The sequence below is a fragment of the Sciurus vulgaris genome (genome assembly GCF_902686455.1).
Source record: "Sciurus vulgaris genome assembly, chromosome: 8".
NCBI classification, from domain to species: domain Eukaryota; kingdom Metazoa; phylum Chordata; class Mammalia; order Rodentia; family Sciuridae; genus Sciurus; species Sciurus vulgaris.
The window spans coordinates 136,126,177-136,147,820 of record NC_136468.1 but is presented as its reverse complement, the minus strand read 5'-3'; the positions used below and the strand labels follow the sequence as shown (position 1 = coordinate 136,147,820).

General features: G+C 56.8%; 1 protein-coding gene across 7 annotated transcripts in view; it reads left to right on the top strand.

The window, feature by feature from the left end:
• SSH1 (slingshot protein phosphatase 1) overlaps window positions 1-20,379 on the top strand; it is a 60,391-nt gene extending 40,012 nt beyond the window's left edge. For 6 of the 7 annotated variants that reach the window (XM_079151289.1, XM_079151291.1, XM_079151292.1 and 3 more), the window contains 8 exons: window positions 330-524; window positions 1,328-1,421; window positions 2,733-2,861; window positions 5,169-5,215; window positions 6,804-6,950; window positions 8,289-8,489; window positions 11,110-11,677; window positions 14,438-20,379. In XM_079151289.1, the coding sequence (XP_079007415.1) occupies window positions 330-524; window positions 1,328-1,421; window positions 2,733-2,861; window positions 5,169-5,215; window positions 6,804-6,950; window positions 8,289-8,489; window positions 11,110-11,677; window positions 14,438-15,685 (2,629 nt within the window). In that variant the 3' untranslated portion in view covers window positions 15,686-20,379. The remainder of the gene's footprint in view (window positions 1-329; window positions 525-1,327; window positions 1,422-2,732; window positions 2,862-5,168; window positions 5,216-6,803; window positions 6,951-8,288; window positions 8,490-11,109; window positions 11,678-14,437) is intronic. The other variant, XM_079151290.1, reaches the window with a different exon arrangement.
• The last annotated feature ends 1,265 nt before the right edge of the window (window positions 20,380-21,644 follow it).

Genomic DNA, 21,644 nt, shown 5'->3' with positions numbered 1-21,644 from the left:
GTCCTCAGGAGTCTCCGTCTGGATGATGGTCTCTTGAGGGGTGCCAGGGAGGTGGGGGCCGTGTGCCACGCAGCCAGGTTTCTTCCCTGCTGCCACACACAGGGTGACCAGGACTTCAGAGGCCAACCACGATTCTGTAGTTAATCAGTGGAATGTGAAGCATGGCGTGAGCTGGCGTGTGACCTCATGTCACCCACACGCCCTGGTATGTGAGCAGGACTCCAGGAGTCGAGTGCAGGGGCCCGCCCCCGCCCCGCGTGAGCCCTCGTGGGACAGGAAAGCCCCCACTGCTCCTGGCTTCCCTGACCCGGCCCTCTGCCCAACCCCAGGTCTGCCCTGCAGGTGCTTCACAAGGCCTGCGAGGTGGCACGGAGACACAACTACTTCCCGGGGGGCGTGGCGCTCATCTGGGCCACCTACTACGAGAGCTGCATCAGCTCCGAGCAGAGCTGCATCAACGAGTGGAACGCCATGCAGGACCTGGAGTCCACGCGGCCCGACTCCCCCGCCCTGTTCGTTGACAAGTACGTGTGGCGCCTGCCCAGGGCGCACCTCCCTGCAGCCCTGGACCGAGCGTCCCCGTCCCAGAGCCAGCTTTCGAAACAGGGCTTCTGACCCGGTACCCCTCGGAAGCCTGGTGTGGGGACGGTCTGTGACACACCCCAAAGTCACAGGCTAACTTGGCGAGTGCGTTTCTGGGGAGCTCGTCTCGTCCCCTTCAGACGCCCACAGGAACGAGCTGTCTCCACCCTCCTGGGTGATGCTGTGTGCAGGCCTTTCCTCTGTAGGTCCCCAAAGCCACCTCCTCTGCTTCTCGGAGAATCACAGGCCCCTGCTTCCTCCAGTCCTTCTATCCCAAGGGCCGCCCCCCTTTGGAGCAGGGACAGTAAAGCGTGTGGCCCCTTGGGTGGCCGCCAGCGCACTGAGGCCACGCTCTTGAGTCTGGTTTGAGAGAAGGGAGCTGCTCCCTCCTCGGTCAGGAGCCCACTCCCCTGAGTGTGGGTCCACTGGAGGACCCGGGGGTGGGAGCGGTCCGCTGGCCCATCCAGCGCCCCGCCCTGAGAGCCTGTGACACTGCGGGGGCTGGGTGAGGAGTGGACTCCAGACTGCATCCCCTCCGGATCCGCCTTCCGCTCCAGGGCCTCCTCCCGTGGACGCCTGCTGGCAGAGCAGGCCCGGGCCTCTCCCAACCCTGAACCGTGCACACTCACAAGTGGGCTCCGCGGCCAAAAAACACTCAGCTAGGCCCCCCGCTGTCATTTCTGTGACCTCTGACCTCAGGCGGCCTCTGGCCCTGTGCTTCCCTTGGCATCACACTTCTTTCCAGGCCAACCGAAGGGGACAGGACCGAGCGTCTCATCAAAGCCAAGCTGCGAAGCATCATGATGAGCCAGGACCTCGAAAACGTGACCTCCAAAGAAGTAAGAGCCCTCTTCCCGGGGCGGGCCCAGTCCTTCCCTGCAGGGGGAGGGCGGCCGCAGGCAGGACCTGTCCCCAGACCCCTCACCACCCTCCAGACTCCACCTGTCACCACGGCACAGGGCTGGCTGGAAGGTCACGGGCCTGGGTCACCTCAGTGTGAGGGCGGGGCTGCCACTTCCTCGCTGTGGGGCGCAGCCGTGTTTCTTGGCTCCTCGAGCCTCACCTGTGTGACCCCTGGTCACAATTCCGTGAGGTGCTGAGGTCACACCCGGAGCCCGTAATTTGTGCCCTCCCCGCTTCTCTGCCCCAGTTGCCTGCGTTTCGCGTGAGAGCCAGCAAATTTCTTTCTGCACAGGGTTACACCTGACCAGCAAGGCATCTTCTCTCTGCCCTTTAATGTTTTCCTGGATCACTTTTAAAATTTTATCTGTTGCTTTTTGTTCAAGAAATGCAGAGAATTATAACGGCTTAAACTAGGTATTTTTCTTTCCTTTTTTTTTTTTTTTTTAGTACTAGAGATTATCTCACGTGCTAGGCAAGCACTTTACTCTGAGCTACATCCATAGCCCCCTTTTTAAATTTTTCATTTTGAGAGAGGGTCTTGCTAAACCCAGGTTCTCCTTAAATATGCGATCCCCCGCCTCAGCCTCCCAAGTAACTGAGATTACAGGTGTGCACCGTTGTTCCTGGCTTAATTAATGCATTTTCAAAAATCATATGGCAGTGCCTTCCAAACATAAAGAAACTGAACGTTCTCATTCAGATGTATTTGTTATTTAATTGTAAAAGTGTAAGTGCTTAGCCAGGCGCGGTGGCGTGCACCTGTAGTCCAGCGTCTTGGGAGGCTGAGGCAGGAGAATCATGAGTTCAAAGCCAGCTCAGCAACTCAGTGAGAACCTGTCTCTATATAAAATACAAAAAAGGGCTGGGGATATGGCTTAGTGGTTAAGCGCCCCTGGGTTTAATCACTGGTACCAAAAAAAAAAAAAAAAAAAAAAGGAGGGGGGAGTACATGCTTTAAATTTGTAGAAAGGATTCCATGAAATCAGATTCCTCATTCAAAATAACAAATTCCCCCAGTAGAATTCACTGGAGGCTGGGTAATCCACCTCCCTGCCGCCCACACCTGTGCGCCGTGCGAGTCTAAATGCATTACTCTGGGCACAAAGAAGCAAAAGTACACCCTTTTTGAAAACAGCTACAGCTTGTTTGATTATGTTTAAAGTTAATCGTGACTTTAATTGTCTGGAGGTAGGCAACCGTTCCAGTTTTTCTTAACACATCACTTCCTGACGTTTTCCCCTCCACAGATCCGTAATGAATTAGAGAAACAGATGAACTGCAACTTGAAGGAGTTCAAGGAGTTCATAGACAACGAGATGCTGCTTATCTTGGGACAGATGGACAAGCCCTCCCTTATCTTTGATCATCTGTATCTCGTAAGAGGCGCAGCCGTGGCAGTACCTGGTTTGGGGTCATAAGTCAGACCTTATTGTTTGGAGCTTGCAGCAGGTCAGAGAGCAAAGGCAGGCAGAGCCCTGGTCAAGCAGCCCCGCCCTGACTCAGCCCTGCTCCAGCCTGCAGCCCATGGTCTGCTCTGGCACCCGAGGTTGAAGATTTTGGCTCCAGCTGAGCTGTGGGGACTTGTCTGGGAGTGACCTGGCACTGGCAGCTGGCATGTGTCTTCAGACCCTCACAGCCTTTGTCTTCTTCAGCCATTTCCACAGAGGCCCGGCCAGCTACCCTCAGGTGGCTCGCAGGCTGTGCAAACCCAGTTAGCAGTGCACGCTTCGCTCGCTGAGCCCCTGCACCATGCCTAGGCACCCCGAGACCTGAGCAGCGACACTGCTGAGTGCTCTCGCAAGCAGAGCCGCCCTGGCACCTGGGCTCTGCCGGAGCTGTGCTGCTCCCTGCTCCCGGGCCCGTGCTCCCGGCGTCTCCGTGCTGTAACTCCGTGGAAGGCAACTGGCAGGTGTTCCGAGTCAGGCTAGGCAGGAAGTCCTTGCTAAGTTAGCTGGGAGGCTGCGTGTGGAAGCAGAGTCGGGCTCTGCCTCACCTGCTTTGTGACTTGACGCAAGGGTCTCTTTGGCCTCTCTTTTTCTTGATCCTTCGTGATTTTGAGGACTAAATTTAATACATTTTGAAAGTTCTGAGGGCCATTTCCTTAGGTGCTGGTGGTACATGGCAGCCACGATTTGAGGAAAAAGTGCTTCCCAGGAAGCCCGGGAGGTCCTGGGGCTGAGAGCGCCAGTGGCTGCTTCCCTCCTGCCCGCAGGAGGTGGCCGGAGCCCTCCTGATGCTGTCACGATGTGTGCACGGCGGGAGTCCCCTGCCAGAGGTCCCTATTTGTATACGTAGGCATGCGAACGAAGACAGGAGCAAAGGGCTCTCCAGGAAAAGGAACACGGGGAGCGCCCGGCCCTGGCTTGTCCCTGGTGAAGTGACCAGAAGGCCACTCCCCCCTGTCTCTCCACTAGGTGGTGGTCACAGCTAGGGGACACTCGGCTTGCTCAGAGCTCTGGTTATTTTCTTGGTGTGGTTTGGTACTTTATGTCACTTTTTCCATGAGAGATATTAAAGGAATTTTTATGGTTGAGACTCTTTCTCAAATATGAGAGTGCAGCTCACCTCCCATGGCCAGCCTGGCCTGAGCCCCATTGGGCTGGACCCAGCAGGGCTGCCCTCTTGGAGCTCAGGAAAGGGGGCATCAGGGAGCCTGAGGCCGGGTGCCTCTCCCTCTGACTGTCGGCCGCGTTACCTGAGAGCAGGGCGTTCGTGCTTTGCGTTTATTCCCTTCTTGTTTTTTGTATACTCGGTTTATTTTTTAATGACAGCCTTTTTTAAAGTATTTGAAGAATTAAATGAACACATGTTGCAGAAGGCTGGAAAAATAACTCACTCTAAGGAAGAAGAAAGTGCTTGCACGCCCAGAGGTGGTCACCCTCAACGCCTTGGTGTGTCCACTCTCCCATCTTCCGCTTTTTGGGGTGTCTGTGTGTCTTCGCGGTGCCGGGCGTTGAGCCCAGGCCTTGCCCACTGGGTTTCTCTGAGGCCTCCAGCTTTTCAACAGAAGGGAGCGAGGACGCTGGTAGGTTCACGCGCTCTGTGTCCTGCTTTGCTTTCTGATTTTTTTCGTGTGGCATTTCCCTGTGCCACTGAGCAGCCTCCCAAATGACGGCTCGTTAATGGCCCTGTTATGAGGACCCATCATCATTATTTTATTGGTTTCTTCCTGTTGACCGTTGGGTTGTTTCCACTGGTTTATGATGAATAACCATAAACGTCCTCCTTCCTAAATCCGTGAATTCTGACCATTTCCTCGGGATAGCTTTTTGAAAGTGGAATTACTGGGTCAGAGGATAGGAACTTTTCAACTACTGCCAGAATACTTCCCAGAAAAGGCACCCGGTTCCCACTGCCGTTTGTGGTGAGGCAGTCACGGGTCACGGTCCCAGGGAAGGGCAGTCCCTCTGCCCTCGCTGTCTCCCTGAGGCTGGGCCAGGGAGGACACCTCCTCTCGCCCCATCGCGTCTGTTGATGCCGTCAGGACCCTGGGACCCTGGGACCCTGCTGGGGTTTCTGAGCTGCTTCGGTCCCCTCTGGTCTGAGGCCAGGGGCCCACAACAGGGGACCCCACGCATCCCGGAAGCCGCTCTGGCCGACTGTGACACTCACGGGCTTATGTGGTCTGTCCCCCAGGGCTCTGGGCCGACTGACACTCACGGGTTATGTGGTCTGTCCCCCAGGGCTCTGAATGGAATGCGTCCAACCTGGAGGAACTGCAGGGCTCAGGGTGAGTCTGCTCCCCCCGTTTCCCCCGTCCTCCAGGCAGCTTAGGATCGCCCCACCCTCCACCACAGAGGGCCGCCGGGGCGCCTGCCTCCAGTGGCCTGCGCCCTGGTCTCTGAAGTGGCTGGAGGGGCTGATTTGCATAGCTGAACAGTCGTGCTTCCAAATGCCATGTTCTGAGTGATTTGTGGATGCTGGGTCTCTGTGGGGTCTGTGTGATGGTGTCACACAGCCTTCTGAAGCTCACTCAAGTGGTATGTCGGGCAGCCCTGATCCCACACGGCTCTCAGCTCCCTCCATGGCCTCGGCCCCGCCGAGCTGCTGCGGTTCCTTGCATGGACGCACGTCCTGTTGGCTATTTGGCCAGTTAGCAACCCTGAAACCTGGGCCACTCGTGGTTCTCTGAGCTTATGCTTTTGGGCCTGGTCGGAATCTCACAACTAAATACTCAGCGTTGGCCAGAAACATATGCCTGTCTCACATGTCTTAGTGCTCAGCGGTAAGAGTGAAAAATGTCTAAACCTTCAAGAACAGATGTCTGGATTTTTTTTTTTTTTAAACAACACAGCCACAAAAGTCACCGTCTGTGGGTCCGACATGCTGGCATTCTGGAATTACTGCATTTGAAAACCAAGACTAAACAATCTTAAAATATCTCTCTGCAACTACTGGTCAAGATATGCTCTTTCAGCAGCGATCCTGAGACACGGGCTGGTACTGTCTGTGCTTCCATCTTGCTGGGAATAAGCAGATGACTTTAAAGCTCTTTTGGTGCATGAGAACTATTCACTTAAGAAACTGATCTGAGATGCTTTCTAACTCCTGGGATTATTTTGGTCTTTCAGAAATAAAGATACTGACTAGGTTTAGGGAAGTACAGAATCTGGGTTAGCAGACTCTGATTCTTATGTATTTATATCTTGCCTTGTTTCAAAAAAGAATTTAAGTCTATTCCTAAGAACTTAAATAATGGATGGTTTTATTCTGCTTTTTAACTATTTAAGAGTGGAGACTGTTGGTTTTTTTTTTTTTTTTTTAATGCAACTGAATACTATTAATAGTTATAAATTTTGAAACTTTAAGGAATTTAGAAATGTATTTAGGTAACATATGTTTACTCTCCAGAATTAGTTGCTTAGCAATACTTCAAACTGAGTTTTCTTTTATAAGATCTTTTTAATCGAGGTATTTTTGTTTTTGTGTGTATTTGTATCATTTTGTAGAGGAAATACCAAAAAAACTTTCTTTCCCAGCAGCGGGGATCGAACACAGGCGCTCTCCCCTGGCCACCCCCAGCCCTGTGTGTGTTTTATTTTGAGACAGGGCCTCACTGAGTTGCCCAGGCTGGCCTTGAGCTTGCCATCCTCCTGTCTCAGCCTCCTGACTCTCTGGGATTACAGGCAAGTGCCATGGCCGCTGACCAAAAAGAAGTTAATATTAAGGACAAACAAAAAAGAAATTACTAGTGAGGAAAAACAGAAGTCCCGCCACAAGCACACACTTGTATCTGTTTTCTCGGCTGCTGTTGTGCTGCTGTTTTCCATGGCCCCTCCTTCTCACGCTCCAGTTTTTGTTTGTTTTTCTCATTGCAGGGTTGACTACATTTTAAATGTCACTAGAGAAATAGACAATTTTTTCCCTGGCTTGTTTGCATATCATAACATCCGAGTGTATGACGAGGAGACCACAGACCTGCTCGCCCACTGGAACGAAGCGTACCATTTTATAAACAAAGCAAAGTGAGTGGCCAGGGACCTGGTCTGAGGCGGAGGCCGGGCAGAGACCGGCTGGGTGGCACGGACATGGGGCCTGGCAGGGAAGCCACTGACCTGAGGACGCCTTCGTGTCCGAGGGACCTTTGTGGAACCCAGACCCTAAAGGGGAGAGGAGGTGTTGGTCTTCTCCGGATGGCGGCCCCAGTGAGCTCACTCTCTCCCACCTGCTCTGGGTGTGCCACCACCCCGTGTCACATCGGCACCGTTTGGGGCAATGATTCAGTTCCAAGTGGACACAGGAAGCTTTCCCCAGAGTCACTGGGCCAGGGAGGGCCAGGGGAGGGTGCACTCAGCTCTGTAGGGCAGTCTCCTCTCCCCGTCCTCTGCGCTAGAGTAGGGTAGGCGGGTGGGGGCCGGCCCTATGGCCCCTGAGCACTGCTCCCACCCATCTTTTGTCCCCACCTGATTCTCCTGCAGAAGGACTGTCCTATTGAAGTCCAGAACAGAAAGGGACACAGCCCGCTGAGATGCTACCACGAGAAGCACCCTCTTCTCTAATCCTCCAGGCTAAGGCGTGTGTGTCCTTACCAGGCCCAGTTCTCTCGCCTTCCCAGGGGAGACCAGAGCCCCCTCGAGGACACTGCAGCTGTCCAAAGACGGGGGGGACGCCCAGAGATTTGGGGAGGAATTTTAAGCCTGGGGTGCAGGAAACGGCGCCTTCTGCCCGCTGAGGGTCAGCCGTCTAGACTCATGAAGGTCCACAGGCGCCACCCCGACCAGCCTGGTGTTGCTGGGTGTTCTCTGGAGGTATATGTAGGGCATCACTGTATCTGGTGAATCAGCCGCACCTGGAGCAGTACCACCTCCTGGCCAGTAGCAGATCGGCCCGCCTTTCCCACTTGGCAGCATCTTGCTCTTGCCCCGGACCCTTGTGCCAGGGCCTTGCAGGCTGACCCCGTTTTCTAAAGCAGTTCACCTGCTGTCTCCACCTGCGGTAGCGGCTGACCGGCTTTTGCAGCCATCTCGTTAGCTGCCCAGTTCATCCCAGGAAAGGGCTCTCCGTGGGCGAGCCTCTCCAGCGACTGCAGGGTCCCACTTGGTGCCCCAAAAGCAGCTGCCCTTTGGAGCTGTCCCACAGCCAGGCCGGGGAAGGTTTATCTTGACGTCCCATTGTGTGCTAATTGAGTTTGCAGCCAAGGTATTTCCTTTAGAGGGTGTGTGGAATCTGCTCCCCAAACATTACAACATAGGATTTGGGCCACAGCTAACTTCAGAGTTTAGAAAATGCAGTGGGTAAAACCCAGAGAGTGAAGCTGTTGGAGATCTTAATACTGCCTCACTCACACCACTCCGGCCCTGCAGGCGGAACCACTCCAAGTGCCTGGTCCATTGCAAGATGGGTGTCAGTCGGTCCGCGTCCACCGTCATAGCCTACGCGATGAAGGAGTTCGGCTGGCCCCTGGAAAAAGCATATAACTATGTGAAGCAGAAGCGAAGCATCACGAGACCCAACGCGGGCTTTATGAGGCAGCTGTCCGAGTACGAAGGCATCTTGGACGCAAGGTGGGTGCCTGCCAGGGAGAGGCCTTGGCAGGCGGAGCAGAGCAGCTCCGTGGCCAAACTGGCCTAGCCCTGCTCAGCATCCCAGTGCGCCATCGTTGGGCCTGGCAGCGGCTTCTGCAGCTGAAAGTCTGCCTCCTGGGGGGCTGGTTTGAGCAGAACAGCTATTGTCTGGGCTTTGATGAGTGCTTTCCAGGAGGGATCTGTTTGCTTTTGTTGGCACGCACACAAAGCTTGTTTTGGTGCTCGAGGGATGGTGCCTAACTCCTCATCCAAGGCCCGGCCTGCTGTGTGCTGTGGGCATGTGCCCGTCCTGTTTCCTGAGCACCTGCTTTGTGCCAGGGCCTATGAGCCAGCCTAGCAGCGAGGCAGGCCCTGGGACAGCACAGGCAACTGGCCAGGTTCCACCACAGACCAGCTCTGTGATCAGGGAAGCTTGCTGGTCTCCCTGAGCCTCAGCACCCTCTTCTGAGCTAAGAGCTAATCCCCACCCGACTGTCCCACAGGCTGTGGGAGACAGTGTGGTAGTCCCTCACAGAACTAAAAGTGGAGTCACTGTGGAGTCAGCAGATGACAGAAGGATTGAAATTAGAGACTCCGAGAGAGATTTATGCCCCCATAGCAGCAGCATTGTTCACGGTGGCCAGGAGGCCGAGGTAACCCAGGGTCCACTGCGGGATGGATGGACAAACAAAGGTGGCATATAAACACAGCAGAGTATTTCTCTGTCTTCAAGGAAGGCAAGGATAGCTGTGTGAGGTGGCAGACACCCAGCACTCTGGCTGATGCAGGAAGATTCTTGCAGCCCAGGAGTTCAAGGGCAGCCTGGGCAACAGAGCAAGACCTAACTCAGTTAGCAAGAATCACACCTTGGATAAACCTCCGTGGCCACCATGCTGCCACTGTGCAAAGCTGCAAGAACTATCTCAAAAAAAAAAGGAAAAGAAAAAAGGAGGAAGGAAATCCTGGCACATGGTACAGCCTGGGCGAACCTTGGGGCGTAAGCTAGGTGAAACAAGCCCACCCAGTAAAATGTACTGCAGGACCCCATTCACAAATGGTCCCCAGAGGAGTCGGGTTGAAGGGAGCAAGCAGGGTGCTGCTGGGGGGCGGGGGCGGGAGAGGAGAGCGCTAGTGTTCAAAGGGTCTTGTTATTGAGAAGAGGCCAGAAACAGATGGGGTGGGGACTGTCCAGGCCGTGGCCGTGGCCAGCACTCTGGGCTGTACACTCCAGAGGGGTCAAGGTGGCGGGTTTAGACAGTGGTTTTCAACCACAATAAAAAAAATGGGGGGAAAAGAGAAGAATCCACACCACCTGACAGGACTGCCCCGAGGCTGCGTAAGCACCAAGTTCACCTTCACAGTTGTCTGCAACCCATTTCCTAGTAAGTGCCCCATAAATACAGCTGCTGAAATCTCCAACTCGACCCCAAAAAGGTCACCGAGTTCACTTAGCTTCCTTTTATGAGGGGAGATAAGGGACTAACACTGGGGCTTCCTGCAGTGGCGCCCGCCCGCAGTTCCAGCAACCCAGGAGGCTGAGGCAGGGGAATCACAAGTTCAGCCCATCCTGGGCCACTTAGTGAAACCCCATCTCAATGGGGGGTTTCTGGGGCTGTGCCTCAGTTGTTCAGTGCCCCTGGGTTCAGTCCCAGCACCGAAGAAAAGCAGCCCATAAGAGGTGGACTTGCCTGGTCACGGCCAGCCAGGCAGCTGGGCAGGCGCACACCCACTCAGGTGTGTCGGCACCTTGGCGGGGTCACCCCACGCAGGGTCCCTGAGGCCACCCTCCTGCTCGGGTCAGTGGGGCCTCCCAGTGGTTCCAGGCAGAGGCTCAGAGCTCGAGGCTGCCCTCCCTGTTCCCTTTCTGCTCCGTGCGCCCAAGAGACAGGCCTCCCTGTCTGCTCGTTTCTGACCGGTGTTGGAAGGAAGCCAGAGGCCAAGTCCACTGGCTCCTTGGCCAAATGTGGGAAGCAGGAGGCCTGGCCGGGCTGAAGGTCCAGAGCAGCGCCAGCCACCCTGGGCTCCTGCTGCTGCTTGGAGAGGGGCTGCCCGGGTGCCTGGCCGCTGTCCGCGCCGCCTAACCAGTCCGCCAGCCAGGGTCACATGGTCACCTCGACCTCGACTCCCAGGCTGAGGGGACGTGCACAGAGCAGGCAGCAGTGAGGGACAGGAGGCTCCCGCACACCGGGAGCCACAGCAGAGCCTGACTCGCGCCCAGCCTGCGGGCCTTCTCCTCTTGACCTCGCGCCCTTCTGCTCTGTCCGCTTGATCTCCTTCCAGGGAGGGTGGGGGAGGATGATTATTCTCATGCAGCAGAGAAACAGAAACCCAAGTGGCATGATCACGTTCACACAGCGAGATGGGACCAAAGCTGGGCCAGGCACAAGGCGGGCTGCCTGGGCACCTCTGTCATCCCCAGCAGAGCCGTGTGCGGCTTCTGGTGCGGCCGTTCTGGGTCAGGGTCCTGGTGCTGCACACATCTTGACAGCCCTAGCACGAGGCATGGCCGAAGCAAGGCAGAGCCAGCCTGGCGCCTGCTGTCCTCAGACTGTCTCTTGTGCCCACCCCTCCCTGGTGCTGTCCTCCGCACTCACCTTCCTCTGCCCTTTTGGCCCCACAGCAAACAGCGGCACAACAAGCTGTGGCGCCAGCAGACAGAGAGCAGCCTCCAGCCGCCTGCCGAAGACCCTCCAGAGCCCAGTGATCCCTTGACGGAGACCTTGGACGGCATTCCGGACACCCCGCTGCCCTGCTTGGACAATGCTGCCCAGCCCGGGCTCCAAGGAAGCCTGGCTCCAGGGGGGCCCACTCTCCCCTGCTGCTTCCGGAGACTCTCAGACCCCCTCCTGCCTCCCCCTCGTGATGACCCCAGCAGCTTGGTGCACCTGGAAGACCTTGAGAGGGATGCTCTATTGGAGGAAGCGGCTCCACCAGCCGAGGCCCACAAGCTGGCCAGACCCCCCCAGGATGGCGCTGGCCTCTGCGAGAAGGAGGTGAAGAAGAAGCTAGAGTTCGGGAGCCCCAGGGCCCGCAGCGGCTCCTCGCCACAGGTGGAGGAGATGGAAAGGGAGGAGGGCCCGGCCCCAGGGCGGTGGGGGCGGCACCCGGCCCAGCCCGAGAGAAGCCTGCTAGAGCGGGAGAACCTAAATAACAACAACAGCAAGCGGAGCTGTCCCGAGGACCTCGAGGTAGGCCGGGGCAGCCTTGGGGACACCCTCCCCCTGGCTCCCACCCCGCCCGGGCCGGCCTCCCTGGCTCTCTTGCTGCTCTGCGCTCCTGGGCAGGCAGCTCTCCCCACGGGGTCCTGTGGGCCTGTCTCAGGGTGACTCTGGGCTGGTGGGAAGGCAGCGTGTACTGTCAAGCAGCTGGGGTCTGGGGGACACCCATTCCCTGTAGCCGTCTCCCCTGGGCACTGCGTCCGCACCTGGAGCCGGGCTGCCACCCAGCTTCCTCGTCCTTATGTAAGATGCAGTGTGACTCTGCACCCACTTCACTAAGCCCGCCTGGGGTCCTGGTTCCTGCCACCCCACCCCCACCTCACTCTGGATTGTTTCGAAACATGCCAGAGGTATCATTGCTCCTAGGTGCTCTGGCATGTGGCAGAGCCACAACACCGTCACCCCCTTAAATAGTTCCTCGACAGCATCAAGCCTCTGCTCTTCCAGTTCATGTCCCTGTGATAACACCAGCTCTGCTTGTCCCTGGTCACGCCCGGCGGGTCATGGAGCGAGGCTGGGCTTCCGCGCGGCTTTCGCAGAACAGCCTGGTTCCAGCCGGGCCCTGCGCCCTCAGGGCTGCGTGGAGGGGTGTGATGGCGGCCTGGTCTCTTCTCCCCTGCTCTGCAGGGCCCAGGGCTCTCGTCCCAGCCTCCCCTGCCCGCCTCAACAGCCTCTGAGGTTCCCAGGTGAGAGCCCTGGGTCACCTGACGGTCACTTCAGCAGGGAGTGGGCACTGCAGACAGATCTGGGGGGCGATATCAGACTCCAGATCCGAACACGGACCCCCCCAGGTGGGAAGTCCAGACTCCCCCTCACCTACCACATCCCCCAAAGACAGGCAGCACAAAGCCACCCGCAGGACAGTGGTGCCACGGTCGGCAGCACAACCCCAGGCACTGGCCTGGGACCCCGAGGGGCTTGGATGGGAGGGTAGAACCGAACGGGTGACGACACCTGGGAGCAGGACCTGCGGGACCGAGGGACGAGCGTCCGTTCAGGTGGCCGACTCCCGTCCGCCCGGCTGGGCCTCCCTGGGCCTGCGTAGCCCAGGCACCCGCCACTCAGGGTGAGCTCTGCGGATGTAGTGGGCGGCCAGCATTCTGCAGGAGGACGGCTTCCGGAAAGGGCCCGGGCACGGTGGGCGCCAAGGCCCCAGGATGGAGGCAGCGGGCGGGAGCGCGGGCGGCGCCGAGGGGGAGCCTGCAGAGGGTGCTGCGCGTGCCAGGCCTGGCGCTGCTGGCAGGGCTGCGCTGCCGAGGGCCACCAGGAGGTGCGGAGAGGCCTTGATGGGGTGCCGAGCAGGCCAGTGGGGTGGGGGCGCCAGGCCAGAAGGAAGCGGGTGAGGGGCTCAGAGCAGGGCCAGGACCCAGGCACCGCCCTGCTCCCTGCGGCTGGGCCTGGCCCCTGCTTCCGCGGACTCGGCTCTCCCCTCCTGCTTTCCCACCAGTGGGCAGTCACGTCCTGAGGGCAGGGGCTGAGTCTTGGCCACAGCCCTGTGCACCACAATGCCAGTCCTGGCCCCTGAGTCCAGGCCGAGAGAGGAATTCTTTTCCTCCCTGTGCCCCATGATTCCAAAAGGTGCCCTCAAACCCTCCAAGCTGGAGTTCACTGCAGGTGTTATAAGAAAAGAGCACGGAAGCGCTTTGGTCAGAGCTTCCGAGAAAATTCTGGTTCAGGGATCAAGCCCTCATTGTGACGAGGGTCCACTGGTGGACCCAGAGACCGACCCAAGGTTCCTGGCAGAGACTGGAAGAGCCACCTCCCAAGCCCACCCCACACATCCCTGCAGCCTCCAGGACTGAGGGCCCAGTGACCTTGGGACTCCTCCAGTGTCGGGCCACCAAGACTTCCTATCTTGGGAAACTTGAACCTGCTCATCCCTGGAGGCTGGGGGCATCCCCGCCCATCAGCCGGGAGGAACCGTGAGCGCCCCACCGCAGCCTGTGGCCTGGAAGGCTGCTTCAGAGCAGCGCCAGGCGCTCGCTGCTGGACGGTTCCAAGTGTGCCGGCCCCTTGTCTTTCTTGCCTCCACCTCAGCCCAGAAGAGCAGCTCTGGCCAGTCAGTCCTTTGGCACCTGATGGGGTGAAGGATTGCCCCCCTGGCAGAAGGGCAAAGATGTCCTCTTAGACGCCTGATGGCCCAGAGGCAGAGGGTTTCCCCAGGGGGACCACATAACCGTGTTTTCTTTGGGTCTGGTCCCGGCCTGGAGGCACCCGTGTTTGGGTGCGGTTGGAGTTTGTGCCCTGTGCCACCCGTCTTGTGGAGAGCGAGGCTAGGCGGTGTTCCAGAGCTGGGCTGGACACAGGGGCTCCATGGGGCCGCACACTTCCCCAGCGCACGTTCCTTCTGCACCGGAAGGCCCCTCGCTGCATGTCCGTGGCAGACTTGCGATTACATTTTGTTCTCCAGTGCTGTGAGCTGGCTGTAGTTGAAAGCAGGGGTAGTTGCCCTTCTTTTCTGATGAGACCACGGCCCGGCAAAGGGTCACCCTGTGCAAGTGAGAAGGAAGTTCTGGGAGCCCTGCCTCAACCAGACCGGTCACGTGTCCAGAGGTCTGCCGGGAGCATGGGCCCGGCTTCGGGGGCTCGGCTCGTGTCTCTCCGTCACCTCTGCCCCACATTGTTCTGGTCAGGCCACTCGGGTCGGCCCTGGCTTATGCCGGCCCTCCTTGTGTTTCTGGATGATGGCACGTGGTGGCACCGTCTCACAGTGTTCTTGTCCCCTTGCAGCAGGACGCCATGTTCGGGATCCTGAACAAGGTGAAGCCATCCTATCAATCCTGCGCTGACTGCATGTACCCTGCAGCCGGTGGGGCTCCCGAGGCCTTCAGGGAGCGGCGTGAGGACCCCAGCGCTCCTGCCATCTGCACCCAGCCAGCTCTCCTGCCCCACCTCACCTCCTCCCCTGCAGCCCACGTGTCCAGCAGGTCCCGAGCCCTGGAGAAGCCGGCCTTGGGCCTGGCCGACGCTCCCACCTTCCTGCCACCAGCAGGCTCAAGGAGACCCGATGCCAGTGGCCCTGGAGCTGCAGCTGCTCCAGAGCTGCCATCTAGCATTTCAGAACCTTCTAGAGAGACCTCAAGAGTCCTGCCAAAGTCCCTCCTGTTGAAGAATTCTCACTGTGATAAGAACCCTCCGGGCATGGAAGTGGTGAAGGAAGAACTGTCGCCCAAGAAAGAGCCAAAGCCTGCTAAGGACCGGAGGCTTCTGTTCAGTAATGAATCTGAGAAACCCACAACCAACAGCTACTTGATGCAGCACCAGGAATCCATCATCCAGCTGCAGAAGGCCGGCCTGGTCCGCAAGCACACCAAAGAGCTGGAAAGGCTGAAGAGCCTGCCCGCAGACACGGCAGCTACTGGCAGGGACAGCGCCCCCAGCCGGCTGGAGGCCAGCATACCTGAGGAGAGCCAGGAGCCCACTGCCCTGCAGGACCCAGGCCCCCCAGCTCTGCCTGGCCAAGCAGCAGGTGATGAGAAGCCAGACACTGCCCCCCAGCCAGTGGAAGGGGCCTCGCTGAAGAGCCCCACTCCCTTCCTCTGCCGCCTGGATCACACCAGTAACTTCTCCAGAGACTTCCTGAAGACCATCTGCTACACCCCCACCTCCTCGTCCATGAGCTCCAACATGACCCGGAGCTCCAGCAGTGACAGCATCCACAGCGTCCGCGGGAAGCCAGGGCTGGTGAAGCAGCGGACACAGGAGATCGAGACGCGGCTGCGACTGGCGGGCCTCACCGTCTCGTCCCCCCTGAAGCGCTCCCACTCTCTTGCCAAGCTCGGAAGCCTCAACTTCTCCACAGAGGACCTGTCCAGTGAGGTGGACGTCTCCACCATCGCCGACTCCCAGGATGCCAAGTGGGGTGAATCCTCCTGCTCGCTCGAACCCCAGGCTGCCCCCAGGAACCCAGCCTCCAGGCCATCAGGGAAATATGCCCCAGGAAACTTGAAAAGCCCCTCATGGATGAGCAAAAGCTGACCCGCCGTGTGCTCCCTGGGAGCGACGTTGTCACACGACCCCTCCCTTGGTGGAAGGGCCCACCGTGGGTTTTGATCCGCCCCTTACATCTTGATTCGTCTTAAAGAACCAACGTCATCCGGCTTCTCCTGCTCTTGCCATAGGGAGGAGGAGGAGGAACAGGCCGCACAGGAAGGGGAGGTGCCGGTGCGTGGCCTGGGGCGTGTGGAAGCCATCAGCCAGCAGACACAGAACTCTGTCCCCAAGCCGAGGCTTGAGAAGAGTCCTGTTTCAAGACGAGCACATTCAGATGTGCACGCACGTCCAGAACGTTCCGTTTGCAACCTGCAGAGGGGGAGCCGCGGTGACGCACTGTCCGGGTAGCCAGGCCCGCGCTCGGCCCGGCCCTCGGGAGACTCTGGGATGGCAGCCTCAGTCCTACCTCTGTTCTCGCTGTGCTTCTTGTTTTTAAAATACGATGATGCCCAGGGCTCGTTCCAGGGAATACTGCTGTGAGAAGGGTTTCCAAGGAGATCTGCTTGGGACCCCAGAAGCGCCAGACATGGGGCTCTCCCGCACGGAGCCCTGCCAGGCAGAGCCGTCAGCCAAGGCCCCCAGGCTGCTGTTGAGCCAGCTCCAGGCTGAGCAGTGGTCACCCATGCGGTCAGAGCCTCCGCCTGGATCTGCTGCTGCCGGGTGATGGGCGTTTGGTCAGCACTGGGGTCAGCTGGGGGAATGGTGTACGTACTCTCAGTTGGTGGTGAAACACACAGTGCCGCCATCACGGGGGAAAGGACCCCAAACCTGTCCATCTGTTTCTGCTGCTGAACTGGACGCGATTGTGTTGGGCTTGGGCAATGCTGGAGCATCTGGTGGGTGGTGGTTCTGGGGTGCGGATCCTGCCAGGAGCCCCAGCCCTCAGGTTTGTTGGGTCCCGTTTTCTCTTGTTTGGAAAGGGAAAGGGATTTTGGAGGGCAGCCTCTCGTGGGTCCTGCTGGAGGGCCACTCGCAGCAGCTTCTCCGAGAGGAGCGAGACCGTGGAAGAGCTCCGTAGATGTTTACAGTCATCGCTTCCTGTGGGGAGAATCCTACTTCCTGCTTCTCTGGTTCTCCAGCAGCAGCCGCAGGGCAGAGACGGTTTGGTTACAGCCCAAGTCTCCGCTCTGGGCAGCACCTTTAAGCATCAGGTGAGCCCAACAGGGCGTGTGGCCCAGCTTTGGGCTCCGGTCCAGGGGCTCAGCCGGTGTCCCTGAGCACGGAAGAATGCTAAGACATTCCGGAGAGAGACGTGGCCTGGGAGAAAGGCAGAGGGGCTTCGTTCAGGGTTCTGCAAACTCTGATGTACAGCCCCCATCGGCTGAGAATGGCTTTTACGTTTTTAAGGGGGTGCAAGAAAATAAAATAATATGCAACTGAGACCTTGTGGCCCACAAACCTTAGGTATGTACTGTCAGACCCTTTATAGGAGTTTGCTGACCCTGGTTGTATTTGATGACATGGGCAGCCTATGACCCTGTAGGGAAAAATGGGACAAATTTGAAGTCCTCTGGTTCTTGGACACCTCAAGCCAAACCCTTCCCTTGGCCCAACCCCAGACCTTGCAGCCCACCCCACTGGGCTCTCCTGTGGAGGACGGAGGAGTCAGGTGGGGGGGTCACGGAAGCTTTCCGCAGTTCCTTCTTGCCCTCAGTGGGGTCATGTGGATGAGCTCAGTGAGACCGAAAGCCTTCAGGGCCAGGCAGTCCCCAAGAGCAGAAGCATGAACCACCCACTTCCCTTGGTCAGAACTGGGCCCAAAGCAGCTGTGCTAGAGAGACGGGATGGAGACTGCTTCTGACTTCAACTAGTGCACAGAGTTTTTGCAGACACCTCTCCAGGCACTCTTTTCCCCCTGTGGATGATTTTTTTTTCAATCTGTGTTATTTTACTTTATAGGGTTTCTTTTTCCCACTAGTGTCAATTGAAGTCACTTTAAAAGGTGATTATCCACTTATATCTGAAACCCTGTGGGTTTTCCTCCTCTCCCTTAGCCAACAAAAGCATATTTAAAATTAAAAAATACCAAGTTCAATGTTTTGCCAAGTCAAATTTCATGCAGATCAATTTTTGTGTCAAAATAGTTCTTTAAATTTGGCAATGATAGGCTCCTGTTGGTTTTTTGATCGCCTCAGTGTAGGAGAGTGATGTATTTTTGAAAACTTCAATCTTGAAAGCCATGATTTTTCTCCACCAGTTAAAGAGTGGGGGTGGGGAGCTTGACAAATACAAGGGGGTCTTTGGCTTCTGGCTAACTTACCATCCCTTGAGAACCACAGCTAGTATATCAACCAACATCCACCCAGACCAGGGCACGGCACGTCCCGGTGTCCCAGCAACAGGACGCATTCTTGATTGGATCGTTTATACCCCGGCCTGGAAAGAAGGATAGTGTTCTTGGAGACCCAGGTCCACTGCCCGTGAACACATGACAGGTTGGTTTTTAAAGTGTCAGATGAACGGGACAAAAGCATTCTGCCAGATTAGAAGCGCCTTGACAATGACATTTATACTGGTCTCATAAAAGAAATTTGCCCGTAAGCTGTGCCAGAGCTTGACCAGTGCTTTGGGTGTAGTCTTTGGAAAATCCCAAACGTCAGGGCCTAAGGGAGGGGAGCAGACAGGACGCAGAGATTGATGCTGTGCAAAGTCGTCCATTTGGGTGGCTGTCATTTTCCTTGAATGCCTTTGTTGGATGAAGGGGAAGGGAAATGTCCCAATCAGCTTGAACCCAGCGTGTTCAGCTGCTGCTCATTGCCTTCACGCAAGTGTGCGCCAGAAGTGAGATGGACTTTTGCTGCAGCCTCATCTTGCACTGAGGCAGGTTTGGCCGAGCACAGGGTGGTGCTGGTTAGAGGAAAGTCCAGGAGCTTTCCATCCTCCGATGGAGACTTGACAGCGCCCAGTTCCATTTCTTTCTCTTCCAGCTACTTCAGGGTCTTCTAGCAGCAAGCCCTGGTTGCACGAACTTCCTGGGGACAAGTGTCTTTCTCTTTGCATTCCCTGCCTCCTTATTCTCCACCAGGGACCCTGCCCGTCGCTTTTCATGCAGATTACTCAGCAGATGCACACAGGTGACTGCCCTGTGCGGCCCTCCCCTCCCCTGCACACCTAGAGGATGCCTCAGGATGGAGCTGAGGTTGGACAGACCTTCAGGGCAGCCCTGTCCTGTGTTCCAGGGCCCCTGCCGGAAGGTTGATGAGTGCCCCCCTCCCCTGGGGACCGTCTCTCCCTAGTGAGAACGAATACTACCTGAGTGAGTTAAGAGCATGTTAAGTAGCTTCCCCAAGCTCCCTGAAGGAGGAAGCGTTACTTTCTGCTTTTCGTAGGCCAGAAATTGTTGGTTCCAGAATTCATTTCAGCCAACCTGCTGGTTGAATGGCCACCCAACAGGGCTCCCCACCAACACACAAAACCCTCTGAGGGCAACCCCTTCACCTCTGGCAGGGGAGCCAAGCAGATCAGAGAGGACGCCTGGGCAGCCAGGGCAGGGCAGCCCATCTTGGTCCCGCCCCCTGCTTAGCGCCAAGGACACAGGACAGCTGCAGGTGGCTGCTTCACCCGCACCTTGCCGCTGGCTCTGCTCTTGCCTTCTCGGCCCTGAGTCCCAGGGGAAGGCGCCCACCCTGCGGGTATAGGTGTACGCACGCGTGTAGCACATGCATTTGTACATACTTGGGCGCATACAGCTCGAATCGATTACATGTGTCATTTCTCTCATCCACACATCTGCCATGTCACCCGAGCTACAAAGGAATCATCTGGACATTGTGGCATGGTGCCGCCCTGGGCCCTTCCCGAGGTGGCCGCCTGTGCTGGTTTTGCAGTGGGTGCCGAAGCCCGGCCTTCAGCCCCTCCCTGAACAGGACTCTAACAGACGCCCGGCCGCTGCCTGGGCCTTGCTGTATGAGAAGGTAACTGCTTCCTCCCCCCTTCCTACACTGTAATTATTGTTTTACAATCGAGTGCCTTAATAATAGTTTACAAATACTGTGTATTTATGGGAAACTGTTAAGCTCTCATCTTTGGTGATTGGGTACTTGGTCTTGTCGGTGGTGGTTGGTGTGGGACATGAGCTGTCCTAGGCCATGCTTGGGTTGATGCTGCCATGCGGTTGGACATGGTGTGTTCACAGCTACTCCAGGGAGCCTGGCTAGAAACAGCACTGGTAGTTCCTGCGGGTCAGGCCGGCCTTGGCCATGGCCACGTCCCAGGGTAGGACCTGAAAGGATGCGGTGTGGTTTGCAGCCAGCGGGTGGGTGGCGCAGGCCAAGCTCCCGCGCAGCACCTCACCTGTCCCCATCACAATGTACCCTGTTGAATAGAGGTGTCATCGCCACCTGGCCACCCTGTTCTTCCTCTCGATTAGTGTCCTAAACTCTTCTGCAACAAACTGTAGGTACAGGTCCCCCCAGTAGGAACACCACCGGAAGATTAGTCTTTGGTTTTTCAGAAGCTACTGGTGGGTTCCTGTGCGTTGTGTTATATTCATGATTTTTTAATTGTTTTTCTCCTTGTTTTTTATATTATATATTTAAAAGGCAGTATCTTTTGTACTGTGAATTTGCAGTAGAATATGCATAATGCACTTTTTTTTTTTTTTTTTTTTACTTCTGTTGGTGTGTATTGTACATAGTCTGTGTGCTTCTCGTGATGAAAATAAACTTTTTCTTTATAAACGCCTGAAGGACTACGCATTTGTTCAACAGGAAGCTACCTCTTCAGCCCTGGCCAAGACAGTCTGATGCATCACAATCCTTCCTGAGCACCTGCTGTGTACTGTGCTTTGTGTCCAGACCCTGGACAAGTTAGACCAGAGGGAAACCAAACAAAGTGTTGTCAGGTCTTCCCGGGATGCGTCCCTCTCCCTGATCTTTTCAGGAAGGAAGGACAGGCCCTCCGACAGGCCGTCACTGGACACCAGAAAAAATGTTCCTACCAGGATGGGACTTGGCCTTGGGGTGGTTTCTCGAGTAGAAAACAGAAAGCCAGAGGCACGTGCTAGGGGACCAGGAGGCTGGTGGGGCTGAAGACTGCTCGCTGCCAAGGCAGGAAGCCCAGGAAATTGTCACTGAGCATAGCAAAGTCCTACCTTGTGCTCATGTCACACCAGGCAGCTTTTGGTGGCTCTCTTCCTCGGTGCATTAGCTTTCTGTCACGGTGACAAAGTACCTGAGAGACACAAAAGGAGGGAAGAACTGTTCCCTCCCTTCCCCCATCCACGCTGCTGAGGATCAGAGCCAGGGCCTGGGCTGCTGCTGAGCTGAGTCCCACTCCCAGCAAACTCTGCTTGGGCTTGTGGTTCCAGAGGTCTCAGTCCACGGCCAGTTGGTCTGGTTGCTCTTGAGTCAGGCAGGGCAGAATGTCATGGCCCAAAACATGGAAGAAGAACGCTGCTCTCCTCAGTGGCTGGGGAAGCAAAAGACCCAGGAAGGGACCCAGGTGGCAGTTTCCCTTGGAGGGAAGGCGCCCAGCGGCTCACCGTCCTCCGGAAGGCTCCGTCGCCTCCCCATGACACCATCAGTTGGGGACCAAGCCCTCAAGACATGACCTTCAGGGAGCCTTTCAGATCCAAACCGTATCAGTTGGTAAAGCTGCACAAACAACCAAGTTAACAGCCCCCCAAAATATACACACGAAGCCAAATCATGGCTGGGAATTGCCCATCGTGTATGAAATCAAAAGGTTAGTGTCATCGAGCTGCAGTGCAGGCCTGTCTATAAGGTGTTGGAGGACACACTCCCAGAGGGCTGGAGGTGCGGCTCAGAGGTAGGGGGCCTGCCTAGCATGCCAACCCCGGCTTCAGTCCCCAGCACGGCCGAGGGAGGGCCGGAGGGCCCGGGTTTAGGAACTCTTCCTTACAACCTGCAGGCACAAGCCATTCCTCTTTGGGTCCTAGACACAAATCAGAGGGCCCAGCAAGCTGTATGTAGATTCCCTGGGA